Source organism: Myotis daubentonii, chromosome 5 (assembly GCF_963259705.1).
Source record: "Myotis daubentonii chromosome 5, mMyoDau2.1, whole genome shotgun sequence".
NCBI lineage: Eukaryota > Metazoa > Chordata > Mammalia > Chiroptera > Vespertilionidae > Myotis > Myotis daubentonii.
This window is the reverse complement of record NC_081844.1, coordinates 25,708,887-25,725,838: the sequence shown is the minus strand read 5'-3', so window position 1 is coordinate 25,725,838 and position 16,952 is coordinate 25,708,887. Positions and strand designations below refer to the sequence as shown.

At 43.5% G+C, this 16,952-nt stretch overlaps 1 protein-coding gene, 1 long non-coding RNA gene and 1 pseudogene across 3 annotated transcripts in view; all 3 read right to left on the bottom strand.

Moving 5' to 3' along the window:
• The window catches only part of LOC132235002 (zinc finger protein 791-like), a 115,730-nt gene that overhangs the window by 74,560 nt on the left and 24,218 nt on the right, over positions 1 to 16,952 (bottom strand). Inside the window, exon 4 of one of the 2 annotated variants that reach the window (XR_009452964.1) lies at positions 14,163 to 16,245. Coding sequence is in view for 1 of the 2 variants with exons in the window: in XM_059696688.1 (XP_059552671.1) it covers positions 14,607 to 16,245 (1,639 nt within the window). In the remaining variant the exon portion in view is untranslated. Of the gene's footprint in view, positions 1 to 13,836; positions 16,246 to 16,952 lie in introns of those variants that run through there. The other variant, XM_059696688.1, reaches the window with a different exon arrangement.
• On the bottom strand, positions 1,306 to 6,537 carry LOC132234523 (ubiquitin-conjugating enzyme E2 R2-like; annotated as a pseudogene).
• The window catches only part of LOC132235012 (uncharacterized), a 41,467-nt gene continuing 38,351 nt past the window's right edge, over positions 13,837 to 16,952 (bottom strand). Inside the window, exon 2 of the long non-coding RNA XR_009452965.1 lies at positions 13,837 to 14,538. This is a non-coding gene — a long non-coding RNA (uncharacterized LOC132235012). The remainder of the gene's footprint in view (positions 14,539 to 16,952) is intronic.

Here is a 16,952-nt window from a genome sequence, read left to right as displayed (position 1 = left end):
CCTGGTGCCCTGGCTGTAGAGGAGCAGGGGGACTGTCTCCTGTAAAAGGCAGAGGGAGGACCTGATCAGCACGTTCTCTCAGTAATTCTCAGATGAGATTTAAAATGGGGACACAGTCTCCTAGAGGGGTCCCTGTGGAAGGGAAGTTTCCTAATGAGGAGGGTCTTCCATACATGAGTTCAAAGGGACTAAGAAAGGAGGGTGCATGGGGGGATTGCCCTGATGTGCATAAAGGCTAGAGGTAGGAGAGTAGTTTAAGGTTTGGAGAGTTAATTTAGTTAGTTGACACTAAATTAAGGAATTTGCCTTTTGTACCTTGCCTGAAGATTGGGGCTGGTGTTGGGGGGGGGGGGGGGGCGGGTAGTTCCACCAGATGTTCGGAGTGGAGGAGACCTGTTGAGTTATTTAAGAATTAAAAGCAGGCCCATTATCTGATTGTAATGGGGTGGGTAGGCCGAATCTGGGAATGATATGCTGAATGAGAGTTTGAGTGGTCTTGGGGGACTTTTCAGACCTAGTGGGGAATGCTTCTACCCAGCCTGAGAGGTATCTACTAAGGTTAAGAGATATTTGTGTGTGTGTGTGTGTGTTTTTAAAAATATATTTTATTGATTTTTTACAGAGAGGAAGGGAGAGAGATAGAGAGTTAGAAACATCGATGAGAGAGAAACATCGATCAGCTGCCTCTTGCACATCCCCTACTGGGGATGTGCCCGCAACCCAGGTACATGCCCTTGACCGGAATCGAACCTGGGACCCTTCAGTCCGCAGGCCGACGCTCTATCCACTGAGCCAAACTGGTTTCAGCTGTGTGTTTTTTAATAGGGGGCCTGTGAGTGAAGTCAATCTGTCAGTCTGGTCCAGGGACTTGGCCCCTTGACTAATCAGTGGGGAAAGAAGGAGGTCTAATCTAACCTGTCCTTGGGGAGATACTGAGTAACAAGTAGAACAGGTTTTGGTGATACCTTGCAGTAGGAAGGGCATGTGATGAGGGGTTTTAGGAGTTGTAAATGTATCCTATATGTAGGGAGTTGTGAATAGCCCACAAAATATCATGGGCCTGTCCCTGGGGAAGGATATATTTTCCCTGAAATTTTAACCCTGAATCTTCCTAAGGAGCCCAAGATCTAATAGTAGTAGGGACTGAAGTTGCTCTGAAGGGTATTAGGGTGTTAGATGGGGTGTAGCTAAGAGTTGGGGAGATAGAGGCATCCTCTGAGCCGCTGCCTTGGCCTCCTGGTCTGCTTTGTTATTTCCCTGTATTACGGGATCATTCCTGACTTGGTGTCCTTTGCAGTGTATGACTTTTTTTTTCTATGTAAAGTATGAATATTTATTTCAGGCTTTAGATCCCAATCAGTTTCAAAAACCAAAATCTGATTTCTTTCCTCAGAACAGCTGAGACCTCTGTGTTAGGATGATTTCCTGGAGGCTGAAGGGGCTCTCTGCCCTAGGAACACATTTCATCAGTCTTAGCACAGAGTCCCTGATGCCCACTGTACCCAGACTTAAGAACGGAAAGAAACAAAATTCACCAACATGGGGCTGAACAGATGCACACACACTAATGTAAATGGAGCAGCTAATCCTTGGCAACAATTTTTAAAAGTTTGTCTTATGGGATTTTTGTGGGGGTTGTTTCCATTTTCTTTTGCTACCCAGTATATGCAGCACTTGTGAACTCCCAATGGGTTCCCAGCTTTAAACACATTAAACATCTTGATGAAAGACTATTTAATTCTTCAAGAATCTAAAAACTGACCAAACGTGTTTTGCTGTGAACACTTTGTAGAGACGAAGTGAGGAAAGGGTTTGGGTTTAAAGGGGGGGAAAAAATCAATACAGTGAAGGAAGGGTAAAGAATGCAAGAATTCGGACATTCTGTGGAGGATTACCTTCTCTCCATTAAGAAGTCCATAAAAAGGAGCAAACTGAGATCCACAAGGGGAGTCAGCAGGAGCTGTTTGTTTTCCCCACCTCCTGTGATAGGTTTTTGCTGAGGGGCCACTGATAGGTCCCCACTTGCTCCCCTCCCTTTGGCCTGAGATGGCCAGGGCAGTACAGGGGCTTTGAAGGAGCAGGTCACAACTCCTCATTCCCAGAATCATCATCATCATCATCATCATCATCATCATCATCATCATCATCATAATAGTCGGCATCCTCCTCCTCATCATCATCTTCATCATCGATGTCATCATCATACAAGGCATCATAAAGCAAATCTGAGCTGTTGTCATTGGAAGGCACTTTAGTTTTGATGCAATATTCCACCAGGGTCGTGGGGACTTTCACGCCATCCTTTTCTGCTTTGGCTTTCGTGGCTGACACCTGTTTTCTAATGATTTCAGCATATTCTTTGTCTTTTCCTTTACTGTCCCTCCATTTCCTGAACATAACTGGAGCATCCACATTGGCTGGGGAGAAGGTGTTGGACTCATTAAGCAACGAGACTACACTTAATGGGATAGTCCTGACATTCTGAGCAGGACTCCACCTTTCTGAGGGCAGTTCATGGCTCCGTGGGTCATCTACGGTGGATGAAGAATTGAAATGCGTACATCTCCATTCTTATAAATGTTGGGGTGCCACGTTTTGGTCAAGAACCTGAAGGTAGGTGGTGAATGTGGGTGGTCATAGGAAATTTAATATGCACCTTGAAGTAGCCTCCTTCATAGAGTGCTGGGGTCCAACCCCAGCAGGTCCAGGGGTCCCCAAAGGTGTGGACGGAGTCGGCGAAGAAGGAATGACACGGAGACAGCGTTTAGTTGATCAGCAGCCTACCCAGGATCTCTAGCCAGGATCTCCAGCCAAGTTCTGTTCAGGATCTCCAGCAAAGTTCTGTTCAGGATCTCCAGCGAAGTTCTGGTTAGGATCTCCAACCAGGTTCTGTGTCCATGTTCTCTTGTTAGGTTCTCCAGCCAGGTTCTCCAGGTTCTGTCCAGGTTCTCCAGCCAGGTTCTGTAGCCATGTTCCCTCGCTAGGTTCTCCAGCCAGGTTCAGTCACTAGGTTCTAGTCAGGTTCTCTTGCCATGTTCTATCCAGGTTCTGTAGCCAGGTTCTGTCTCTAGGTTCTTCAGCCAGGTTCTGTCTCTAGGTTCTGTCTCTAGGTTCTGTGGCCAGGTTCTGTCCAGGATCTTTTGCCATGTTCTCTCCAGCGAAGTTCTTCTGTCTCTAGGTTCTGTGTCTAGGTTCTGTGTCTTGTTGTCTTGTTACATCTGTATTTATACCAGTTGATTCCAATCCTATCAATCTCTATTCCAAAGGTTAGGGCGTTTCTTATCTCCATTCCAGGGAGTAAAGATTATGTAGCTTAAGCATGATTGTTCGTAGTTAAAGTGATTAATTACCCGCCTGGCACTTAGTTAAGGGGTTTTATTCCCTCCCTAACTTCAGGGGAAAATCCCTACCTGGGGAAACAACCTTTCTCAGAGAGGTGACCTTGGTTAAAACACATAGTGCCAAGAAGGTGAGCAAACATATTAAGAACAGTATGCCATATATGCCAGGTCCCTTGAAACAGCAAGGATGGACCGGCTCCCGGCAGTAGACGGTGTTGGGGAGTCTGAAGATGGCAACCTCCCCGTCTTAGAGGTTGGACTCATCCACCAGGGTGATCCGGGAGCCCTCCACTGGTTCCTCCTGCAGGCACTTCAATTCTAGCATCAGGGCCTTCTGCGAGTGGTCATCTGCTGCTGGGCCATCCCGGCGGTGCGGGCTGGGGCCCCAGTCCTCAGGCACCGGGTGCTCCTCACACACTATGTGGGCCGGGCGGGCCCTTCTCAAGGCGGGGGCGGGGGGGGGGGGCAGGTGCGAGGAGAGGGTGAAGGAGTTAGGGGAATTCACTCCTGTCCGGTCCGGTCCTGGTCCAAACCCCGCCCCCCCCCCCCACACACACAGGGGGCCTCAGCTTGGAGGGGAGAGGAGAAAAGCTGGAAGCGGAGAAAGGCGGTAGAGGGCCAGCGATGGTGAGGAGGGGGGCCAGGCCGGCTGGGAGCGCCGCACTCGCTCGCCCTCTCGTTCTCCTCTGGGGCCGAAGGGCGAGCCGGGCTGCAGTGTATGACTTTCCAGAAGGCTAGAGAAAGGGAGAGAAGTGCCTGAATACCAGCAGGAAGCCCTGTGGAGCTTTCAATGACAGTGTCAAGGACTGTGAATGAGTGGTGGAAATAAAGAAAGTCTAGGCTCAGATATAAGAACTTACCCAACAGGAGAGAGCCTGGGTGGGGCTGCTTTAGCTTCCTAGGAGAGAAGGGGTCCCTTCGGACATCAGGGGTGATCAAGTCCTGGCTCACTGGACAACGCAACACTTCTACCCATTCACAAATACGCAGCTGTAGCCAAAAAGTAAGCCACCAGCATTTACATTTAAGAACTCACTTTAGAGAAACCAAGAAGAGGAAGAAGAAGAAAAAGGTAAAGATACAAATTATGAACAACAAATACACATCCATCAACAAGTGAATCTAAAAATTAAGTGAATAAATAATCTGATGATCAGAATGAACTGGTGATTATAATAGAATCAGGGGCATAGAAAGGGAGTGGACTGACTATTCTTGGGGGGGAAAGGGGTGTGGGGATGTGGGAAGAGATTGGACAAAAATCGTGCACCTATGAATGAGGACAGTGGGGGGGGGGGGTAAGGGCGGAGGGTGGGAGGGGAACCGGGTGGAGAGGAGCTATGGGGGGGGAAAAAAGAGGAACAACTGTAATAATCTGAACAATAAAGATTTAATTAAAAAAAAGAACTCACTTTAAACACCCTCTTACTATCAAACAAAATATACATTCAGCAAAGTACAAAGGACCTTCTGTAAGAAAAACTAAGAGCAGGTGAATTGAAGCTTGTCTAGCAATCAATGTTTTAGCATTTTATGCTATTTTAAAATATTCAGATGTTTGTCATTTAATCCAGCAATGCTTCAACGTATTTAAGTTACCAAAGACTTTGGAAAATTATGTATAGGCATATGAGGTTGAGCGAAAGGTATGGGGGTGGGGGATGGGGGGGGAGCAGTCCCAGCAGCCTGTTTCCAGGCCTCTAGCCACTTGGATTTAAAGCTGCCACATTTTTCCTTAGAGATAACATGCTAGGGTTTGGGTGATGATGAGTTCAGCTTCTGATACAGCAGGACTGTGAAGTGCAGTTTTGCAGCAAAGCAAGGTGCTCTTTGGGAAGGGGGTGGTGTTGTGAGAAGGTGCTGAGGCGAGAGCAGTTTTCAGAGCATTTAAGGGGGCGAGAATGCTGGCCTTGGGATCTAAAGGCTCAGTGAGGGATCCCTTCACTGCGTCACAGAGGGGCTTTGTGAGAAGACTAAAGTCGGGAACCAGAGGCGAGAGTTCCCAGCCAGCCCAAGAAAGGAGACTATTTCCTGTCTAGAGGAGGAGACAGTCATGGAGGAGATAAGGCATTGAGAGCCCACGGTAATGGCTCAGCTTTGTGGTGTGAGAGTGAAACTGAGGTAGGTGACTGCTGTTAGGGACACTGGGCTTTATGGGAGGATGCCCAGTAGCCCTGGTTGGGCACTGAGCTACAAGAAAAGAGTCAATAAAGGGGATCTCTAGTAAGACGCAGTGTAGAGTGAGGTGGCTAATGGCTGTGAGACTAGTCTGTCAATTCTGATAATAGAGACTGAAGCGGGGACAAGGGTTCAAGTGAATTCAGAGAGGGCAGACTGAGGCAGGCACAAATGACCCCAGTGTCTATTAAGAGGAGATCGGCTTACCTGCTACCACAATCGTTCCCGAGGCTCTGTCCTGGTGATGTAAGTCTGTGGGGCCTTCTCAGGGCCTGGGCAGCTTCAGTGTTTGGTGGCCAGTCCCAGGAGGTCTGGGAGCTGAGGTCCAACCTGGAGGGGCCAAACTACAGTCTCATTTCCAGGGGCCTTCCCTGTGTATGTTCCCCCACATCCCGCGTGGTTCAGGGTTCAGGATCTGGAGGAGGAGCTGCACACAAATGAAAGAGACGAGACAAGAGATAATTTGGGGATATTGGGGCGACAGGCGGGCAAGTCCAACTCAAGAGGAAGGACTTCCACTGTGCTCAGGCCTCGCCAGCCTTTTATTCAACTTCGGTTACACATACAGCCCTTAGTCAGGCAGCCAATTGTGGTAGCAGACAGACATCTTAAGGTCGGTAAATACTAGAAGGATTTACAATGAGACTATTTGATTAGGAAATAGCTTGAGCCCCCATTGTCAGGACTAGACAATCAGTGCATAAGTCAGGCCCTTACCATGGGTTCAAGGTTCACCAGCGTTCCACGATCCTTGTTTGCACTTCTCTGCTAGTGAAGATAATGGGCGGCTTCCTGCACTTCCCTTTTGCACATTGGGGTCTACGGTTTGAGCAGGACTTGACCCAGTGTCCTCCCTTGTTCCATTTGAAGCATGGGCCTGGAGGAATTTTAGGCCCTGACTTACCCTCGGTTGGAGAACCGGCACTTTGTTTGGGGTTCATGAGAGTGGTGGCTAGGAGCTGGAAGGCCTCCTCCTTGGCCTGATCTTACCTTTGTTTTTGGCTTTGTGTCTCTTCATCTCTATTATTAAAGCCCTTAATGATCAGGCTAACAGGGTCTTTTTGAGGGATTTATGAACCTGTGTCTATTATTCAAAGTTTGTGGCGTATGTTGGGGGCTCATTGGCATATAAAATGGGTGTTCAGAAGATGGGTTCCCTGTGGGGAGGTGGAGTCTAAGGTTGTAAATTTCTGTAAGGCCTCCATGAGGCAGGAGAGGAAGAGAGCTGGGTTTTCGTCAGGGCCCTGAGTGATTTTATTAAGTTTGTCAAATCCCTTAGTAAAGGTGGTCCGGTCAGTAGAAAAATACCTGAGATGCCTCCTAATCTGTGTGATGTCAGACATGGACAATGGGATGTGTACCCAGACAATACCCTCAGTTCCTGCTAGTCCCTCAGGGGTAGAATGGACATGGGAATAGAAGAGGCTATGAGGAGGGTGGTCTTTGGGTGCCCGGAGAGCCCATGTTAGTTGGGGAAAGGCTGTTTTTGTTCTTGGGATTTGGGATCTCAGGGGCCGGAGAGAAGGTGGTTACTGGTTAGGGGGGGGTCTGGGTTTTTGGGAATCTGCTGGGGCTGACTAGCAGATATAGAGTGACAGAGGTATGATTAATGTGACACAGGATTGCTGTGAAAGGGAGGACTAAGGGACTGCCTGGCTAAAGGAACTAGACAGTCTGGATTGCCTGCCTCTTCCGGCTTTTATTGTACCAGCAGTTTGAGATAAAGTTTATCTTTTAGATTCAGTCAGTAGGGTAAGTAATCTTGGGAGGACACATGTGTCTGCAGTGTCCTTTAAGCAAGGGCACCTAAAGATTAAGCATAAAGATTCCAATAAAACACCCAGGGATCAGACTTGTTTGGAAAAGTTAAGGCAGGATCTGCCGCCTTTGGCAAGGTCCATTCGACCTTTCGGAGATTCCTCCTTACAGACTTGCCAACCAAGTCCCATGATTCCCCACAGGAATCTACTGCAGGTGAGGGAGGGGATGTGTAAGAGGGTTAAGGTTGGTGGTCTGCTGGGTCAAAAGTATATTCAGAATCAGAAGTGTTAGAGGTATGATGTTTTGTGTGAAGAAGAATCTGATGGGTAGAGCAGGAGTGACAGAGAGAGGGTGGAGACTGGAGGGTGAAAAGGCCTGGACGTAGGGAATCTCTGACCATTTTCCACCGTGGTGACAGCAATTACCTAATTTGTGCAATGTGTTAAAATTCCAAGTACTGTCTCACTGTTTTGATTTCCATTTCCTTGGTGACTAATGATGTCCAGCATTTTTTTATATGCTCTTGACCATTTGCATATCTTCTTTGGCAAAATGTGTATAGATACTTTACCACATTTAGATTGATTTATTTCACTTTTAAGAATTAGGTTGTGCCCTTGCTGGTTTGGCTCAGTGGATAGAGCATCAGCTTGAGATCTGTTTATGTCCCAGCCTTCTATTCTAGTTCTAGTCTGAGTAGAACTGCTCATCAGTTTGTAATTTTTAAGTAATTACTACCTTGTTTTTCATACCATGACAAAGTATCATATCCCCAGGAGTAGCACACTGAGTTCCAAAGAGTGTTGATGGTGTCCTTTCAACCATAAGTCGTAATTTGATGAATTTGGTTATCTGTTTCCCTCTCACTAAATGTTCCTTAAAAAGGAGGCAGCCTATTGACCTTGAACCACAGACAGGTGAAGGTGACCTTGGAGACCCAAGAAAACATGGAAGCTGTTGTAAGACCAAGGGGGGAGGTGTGGCTCATTTCTGACTGTCCCTTCAAGTGCTGTTGTGAAATGTGCTTCTTGGCACAGAGCAGGTGTTCATGGACAGTGGGGGTTAGTTTCAGAGGTGTGTTCTTCATGACATGGGCTCTGGGCTCTGTCCCTGCTTCACCTCAGAGTCACCTGGGGCTACATTTTGCCAACTCTGATTGTCTTTCCACTTAGGAAAAAGAAAGTATGAATATTAAACTAAAGGGACCACTTGTGTTTATTTTGACATTAGATTTGGCTATTTCCACCTAACTGATCCCACAGCAGAAAATTGACAAAGTGATATAGGTGTTGCATTTAAACATGTTTCCCAGAGAGCAGGCAAAGATCCAGCCTGAGATGGGAAATTTAAGGATTGGAAAAGGCCTCAAGACCTGCCCTGGGAAGACATGAAGCTGATGCCCAAGGATTAGATTAGGACATTCCCAGGCTGTCCTAACCTGTGCACACCAGTTAGAGTCCCTATTTCTTTCTTTTTTTTTTTTTTTTAAATATTTCTTTATTGATTTCATAGAAGGGAGAGAGAAACATCAATGATGAGAGAGAATCATCGATCCGCTGCCTCCTGCATGCCCCCCACTGGGGATCAAGCCCACAACCCGGGCATGTGCCCCTGGCGGGAACCGTACTGGGGATCCTTCAGTCCACAGGACGATGCTCTACCCACTGAGCCAAACCAGCCATGGCTAGAGTCCCTATTCTGATCATAGCATTTCCTGAATAGGACTCCAGAACCCTGGTGTCACCTCAAAGGTGGGGGTCAGGGGCCCTACCACTGTCTCAGCACTTGTGTGAATGAGGGCAGAGCTTGCCCGAGAGGCTGTTTCCTAAAGTCAAATTCAGTATCAAGAACGTCCTGTTGTGGCCTGTGTTCTTCTCCAGACTGTGTTCTCAGTTCTTTATCAGAAGGACGCCAAGGTGGTGGAAGGAAGTGTTGCACATGCAGAACAAGTTTACCATTTTTGTTGTTTCATATTGTTTTTAATATGTGCACTTACTGTTTCAAGAGTAGTTATGAGTTTTCTCGAATGCAGTTACACCACCATGAAGACGGAGAACACTCCATCAACCCAAAGGAACACAGTCATGGTGGCGATTTATACTGTATCCACCTCTGAACACGGATTTGTTAGAGGTTCCTCCAGCCCTGGACCTTTTCCGGAATGGCACGCAGTGGGTCACCATGTGGTCTTTTAAGTCCTGCTTAGAAACTCTGACACTGCATTTGCAAGGGCACAGAATTATACAAGGCTGGCAGCGCTCTTCTGAGTGAAAGTTTTTGACTTTGGACAATGCAGCACACATTAGGTCTTCAAAATGGAGATTCTACTATTATGAGTTATGTAAATCCGGACAAGATTTCTGCTTGCATGTCTTCATTTGCATGGGGGGGGGGAAGGAATGATGGGGGCGGGGGTCATAGGAGATACCAATGACCATGAAATCATAAAATATCTACACCGCTAAGAAAATATAAACTAGCACCGAAAGAAAGAAGAGGGACCAAGTCTGGACGTCCTTTGCTCTTCAAAGAAATAAAAGCAGCACCTTTTCCCCCATGTTTCATAACATCTCCTGGAAGTGTAAACATGGAAATGACCCCTGAAAACAGCAAAAATGAGCACGGACGGCTTGGTGCCTTCTCCTGAAACAAAAAACCCCCAGCTACTCTTCTCATCAGAGGCTTTGCTGATACTCTGTCTGCAGTTCACCTTAATTTTTCCTTAGATCATTATCTTCTGAACAGCAATAGCTTCCTGGTGTTTAAACCAGAAAACCACCCTAGGCAGGCCCAGGAATCACTCTACTCACAGAAAACCCATGACGGGTACAAACTGTGCAAATGACCAGGACTTTCAGCTGGGAGGAACTCAAAAGTTTCAAAAGGTACACAAATTGTGTCACTGTTTGAATAGAGGCAAAATGATAGGCCATTTAAAAAATGAATTTCAAATTATTTTCATTGGTTTTAAATCGAAATACCATGGCCTAAAGCAGTGAGAAGTCCCTCATGTCACACACCCATGCCCATATTCTTAATCAAGTAGCACATGCCCTGAAACTTACAACCATGTCTAGAGCTTTCTGGAAAGCCATTCCTGTGAATCCCAGGAAGGCAGAACTTTGGGGATGTTTGTCCATTGTTTAAATCCACACTCTAGCAGATCCACAAGTCTTTAAGAAGTATTACATGGGAGGAAAGATGACCAAAGATGACACCCCCATTTACTGAGGCCCCTACTCTCCATAATGAAGACGTATAATCCACCCCCATTCCCAATTATCTTACCTGTCAGTATTTGTGCTTACATTTTTTTCTTTTCTTTTGAAAATAATATTGTTGTTGTTGTTTTAAGACAGAGAGTGAGATAGAAACATCAATGAGAATAAACATACATCAATCAGCTGCCTCCAGCACACACCCTACTGGGGATCGAGCCTCCAACCTGGGCATGTACCCTGACCATCAATCAAACCATGATCTCCTGGTTCATGGGCTGATGCTCAACTACATAGCCACACTCACCTGGCAACAACTTCATTTTCTAAGACACCAAAGTGTTTTTTATTTAACCATTATCTCCTTTCCCACAAAAACATAAGCACCAGCAATGCAAGACATTTTTTCTTTCATGCCTGTATATCATGACTTGGACAGGTGTGTTAAATTGGGCATGTTTTCCATGTAAATTGCCTGGCACGTGCAGGATGTTGACATAATCATCATGATCATACTTTCTCCTTGGCCAGGCAACTCAGTTGACTAGAGCGTTGTCCCAATATGCCAAGCTTGTGGGTTCATTCACAGGTCACACAAGAATCAACCAGTAATTGCATAAACAACTGGAACAACAAATCGATGCTTCTCTTTTTCTGTCTCTCAAATCAACTTTTTTTAAAAGGTGAGGGAAAAAGAGTAAAATTCTGTCAGCAAGAGCAGCTTCTTGGAAGAGAGATCCTAACTTTGTTTTCTTGCTAGGTTTGGGTTCTTTGACAATATTCCTAAACTTATAAACCTCAATTGAGTCACAAAAAAAGTTAAATATTTTGTTAAGTACATGACTTTGTATTAATATATATACTTAACTGAGGTACTTTTTGGAAAGGTGCCCAATACAGCATAGTAAATATTTCAGTATTTAGGTAACAACTGGCGGCCAATTGAAAAGAAATATATCTTGTTGAAAAGAAAATGTCCCATATCCATAATCACACAGAGCTACTCCATGACCACAATGAATCAAGACAAAAGCAAAGGCATTCATGTTTGCACATGTGATCAAGGAGAACAGGTAACAAAGGAATAAAAATAATGAATATTGCTTTTCTCACTAATATGATTTGTGCTTCTTACAATTTTATTTAGCATGATTATTTTTCTGCCTTCTAAAGAAAAATGATTTTCATTATGTAAGATAGAATGAAGTTCATTTCCTCCCAGAACTCAATGCAGAAAAATGTATTGCTTCCTTGAATGGAAATCAAATTGTCTATCACAAGGCAAAATATAAAAAGAAATCCTTTTAAAGGCTGCTGTTACTGTTACATCCCAGGTGTTTATGGTTTCTGATCATGCTTATTAGTTCAATTCACTCCACCTCATTTCTCTTTTACTACAGATGTGATTTTGTTGGTCTCTGGCTAGAGGGGACTAAAAAATACATGACTGAAGTTTTTAATACTTTGAATGAATAAGAGATGAGTCTGTGCCAAACATTATAAATATAAAGTAATAAAAAATATAATTTCCCTGAGAAAACCATGTCTGAATTTGTACACATATGATACTTGTGACTCAGAATTTATAATGATTAAATGGAAAAAATGTCAAATTGATTTGAAAATACATAATTACTATGGGATAATTAAATACATCCTCAGGAAATAACAAAACACCAAAACATTTCTTTTTTAAAAAATATATTTTATTGATTTTTTTATAGACAGGAAGGGAGAGGGATAGAGAGTTTGAAACATCAATGAGAGAGAAACATCAATCAGCTGCCTCCTGCACACCTACTACTGGGGATGTGCCCGCAACCAAGGTACATGCCCTTGACCGGAATCGAACCTGGAAGCTTTCAGTCCGCAGGCCGACGCTCCATCCACTGAGCCAAACCGGTCAGGGCCAAAACATTTCTTAGTATAAGAGTGGTTGGGAAACAGTTCCTATTTCATTAAAAATTACAGAAGCATTGCCCTAGATCAGTGGTCGGCAAATTCATTAGTCAACAGAGCCAAATATCAACAGTACAACGACTAAAATTTCTTTTGAGAGCCAAATTTTTTAAACTTAAACTATATAGGTAGGTACACTGTTATTAACTTAATTAGAGTACTTCTAAGGCTAAGGAAGAGGCCACATTCAAGGGGCCAAAAAGCCGCATGTGGCTTGCGAGCCACAGTTTGCAGACCATGGCCCTGATGGTTTTGCTCAGAGGGATATAGAGCACCAGCCTGCAAAATGAAGGATCCCAGTTTGATTCAGTTCAAGGGCATATGCCCGGGTTCCAGGCTCAATCACCAGCAGGGGGCGTGCAGGAGGCAACTGATCAATGGTTATCATTGATGTTTCTATCTTTCTCTCTCTCCCTTGCTCTCGGAAATCAATTTAAAAATATTTTTAAAAATTACAGAAGCATTTATTAGGAAAAAATGGACATAATTCTAATCACATACAACCCAAGATAACTGAAAATATTGAGAGATTAGGATCAGCTCTGAGTGACAGCACACATCAGTCTGCCTGAAATGAGGAAAGTGCCGATTCTCACATGGAAGGACTGGCTCAGAGCCCTCACTGCAGAGGGTGGTACAAAAACAAACTGTCACGGGGCTCCTTGGCACTGCACCACTGCAGCTGTCACAGTGGGATCTGAATTACAGCCAGTAGTACCAACAGAACAAGATGATTACTAGACAAACTAGATCTAATGCAAATGCAATCAAGAGAACAGTGCATACCCTTCCGAGAACAGTCTCAACCATGACAGTCTCATTTGTTGCCTGGTGGACACCTACGGGCTTGAAGGAAAAGCCAACCTATCGTGGAACTTTAATGTTGAATTCTGAACAACTGTAAAGCTTACACCGACATCAATGGAATTAAAGATGTGGCTGGCAGGATATTCTTGGCTGGCAGGGCAAAGATTTAGAAAAACAAACTAAAATATTCTCTTCTTAATGTGAACCCCATAGCACAATTCCCAGCCAAAAGCAACACACACAAAAATACGTGAAAATAAGACACAGGGGGACTCTACAGTGAACAGTAAGTATGTACAAATATGTGGCAAATACTTATTGACTAAAAGAATAGTAAATTTCAAGTGCAATTGAAAATTTAAAAAGAATATATATGTGTGTAGGGCCTATTCATTCAATACCCATCAGGGCACATTACTGGTCAGGGCACAGGAAAGACAACCCATTGGTGTTTCTCTCTCACATAGATGTTTCCCTCTATTTCTCTCTCTGCCTTCCTCACTCTAAAGCATCAATTTAAAGAAACCAACAAAAAAAGAATGAGTACTGATAATGACCAAATTTGTCAAAAGTTCATAGAACTTCTTTAATGCTGTGAGTTTTGGGGTATATATGACTTCATTTGCAACAGGTTTACATATACCAGTTAGTTACACTAATAGGATTTCCTTCCAGTGCAGTTTTCAAGCTACTCTGAAAGTATTTGTTAAAATTTAAACTTTTTTTAAATAGGCAATTATACAGTATCTATCCAGTGTACATTTTCACATTGTATTATTGTAGGGACATAAGGCAACATGAAGGTTTTCCTATATTTTTACATTAAAAACAATTCTCAAATTTGAGTTTTTTTTTAATGATCTTTCCAAGGAAAAGAGACAACTGAAGGCTTTCCCACCTTCTCTACGTATACACTATTTCACCAGGTGCATTCTCACATGTCCAAGAAAGGCTCTCCCACATTCCTTATGTTCATACACATATTGTTGGGTGTGAGTCCCTTCATGATTTTGTAAAGAACTAGGATGGCCAAAGGTTCTTCTACAATCCTTACATGACAGGGATCTCTTCAGTGAGTTCATTCATCCTTTACAATAAACTGGAAAAAATGAACGCTTTCTAACCCTCTTACATTACTAGGGTCCATCCCCAATAAGGATTATCATACATGATGGCACAGCTGAGAGATAAATGAAGGCTCTTGGCGATTCTTTACATTAACGGTGTTTATCAATACATTTTGTTTTCACATGTCTGTAAAAACTAGTTGGAACCTAAAGGCATTGATGTGGTTTCTCTCCACTATGAGAAAAAGAATGGCAAAAATGGTTTACCTCATTTCTTATTCATGAGTCTTCTTTCCATTGTGAGTTCTTTTATGTCTTCGAAGATGTGAGGTACAACTGAAGTCTTTTCCACACTGCTGACATTCATAGGGTTTTTCCCCAGTATGAGTTCTTTCATGATGTCGGAGTACAGCACCTAGAGCAACAAAAGCTTTCCCACATTGCTTACATTCATAGGATTTCCCCTCAGAATGCATTTTTTTATGACTTCTAAGAGACTGGGAAAGACAAAAAGCCTTTCCACATTGCTGACATTCATAAGGTTTTTCCCCAGTATGAGTCCTTTCATGACATCGGAGGTAAGTTAAAGAAGAGAAAGCTTTACCACAATACTTACATTTATAGGGTTCTTCCCCAGTATGAATTCTTTCATGACATCGGAGGGAAGTTACATTAGCGAAAGCTCTGCCACAATCCTTACATTTATAGGGTTTTTCCCCAGTATGAGTTCTTTCATGATGTCGGAGGTTACCTAGAGTAACGAAAGCTTTCCCACATTGCTTACATTCATAGGGTTTTGCCCCAGTATGAATTCTTTCATGACATTGGACAGAAGATCCATTAGCGAAAGTTTTGCCACAATGCTTACATTTATAAGGTTTTTCCCCAGTATGAATTCTTTCATGACGTTGGAGGGCACCTAGAGCAAAGAAAGCTTTCCCACACTGCTTACATTCATAGGGTTTTGTCCCAGTATGAGCTCTTTCATGACATCGGAGGGAAGATGCATAAGAGAAAGCTTTACTACAATGGTTACATTTATAAGGTTTTTCCCCCGTATGAATTCTTTCATGACATTGGAGGTAAGTGGGATGAGAGAAAGCTTTGTCACAATGCTTACATTTATAGGGTTTTTCCCCACTATGAATTCTTTCGTGGCGTTGGAGGGTACTTGGAACCATGAAAGCTTTCCCACATTGCTTACATTCATAGGGTTTTACCCCAGTATGCATTCTTTCATGATATCGGAGGGTACGTACATTAAAGAAGGCTTTTCCACATTGCTTACAATCATACGGTTTTTCTCCGGTATGAGTTCTTTTATGATTTTGGAGGGAAGTTGAATAAGAGAAAAGTTTACCACAAAGCTTACATTCATATGGTTTTACCCCAGTATGAATTCTTTCATGATATCGGAGGGTACGTAGAGTAAAGAAGGCTTTTCCACATTGCTTACAGTCATACGGTCTTTCCCCAGTATGAGTTCTTTTATGATTTTGGAGGGAAGTTGAATAAGAGAAAACTTTACCACAAAGCTTGCATTCATAGGGTCTTTCTCCAGTATGAGTTCTTTCATGATTTCTAAGGGAGGCTGAATAGTGGAAAGCTTTCCCACTGGGGCTGCCTTCATGGCTTCGAATATTTTGGTGATGCTTGAAAGCTTTCTCAGGTTCCTTACATTTATAAGGGTTTTCTTCATATTCTTGAAACAGGTATAGTTTGGGTCCAGTGAGAGAGCTCAGGTGATTATTCAAGGATAAGTAACGCATGAATATTTGCCTACACAACGTGGCTTTAGGTTGTTTTATTTCAGAAGGAGTTTCCCTCTTTTCATTGTGATTTGGAATCTGGCTGAAGTTTTCTCTGCATTGACTACCATCCTTCCTTGTACAGACTCTCTCTACCGTATGACTGCTGTAAAAATCAGAAGCATATTATTAATACTCTGTTAACAATTTAATATTTATTAATAGTATGACGATGACATTTTTACCGTTTTCAAGGAAAGTGCGAGATTTATGTACATTCTGATTTTTGAAATTGCATATCCTAAAACCTCTGAAATAGGCTGGATCATAGATGTTATGAAAACACTTATATTCATTAATGGAACTTCTGTATATTGTTTCCAAGTGTAATTACTTTTTATACACTAAACTTTAGATCACATTTCAGAAAAAACATTTTGATGAGATTATTCTAAGAGTCAATACATTTAAAACTGGGCTGATACAATTGGATTACCTGTTTTTAAGATTGTTTTGTGGCTCAGTGATTCAACATAGACCCACCCACCAAGGGTTTGCCAGTTCAATTCCCCAAAAGGGAACATGGCCAGGCTGCAGACTTATTAACCCCAGTACAGGGCATGCAGGAGGCACCCAATCAATGCTTCTACCTCTCCATCACACCTCCACACTCTTAATTCAATAAAAATATATTTTCTCACCACTAGCATGGCTAAGTGGTTGAGCGCAGACCTCTGAACCAGGTCACAGATCGATTCCTGGTCAGGGCAAATGCCAAGGTTCTGGGCTTAATACCAAGTGTGGGGTATTCAGGAGGCAGCCATCATAATTCTCACTCATCATTGATGTTTCTCTCTCTTTCTCCCTCTCCCT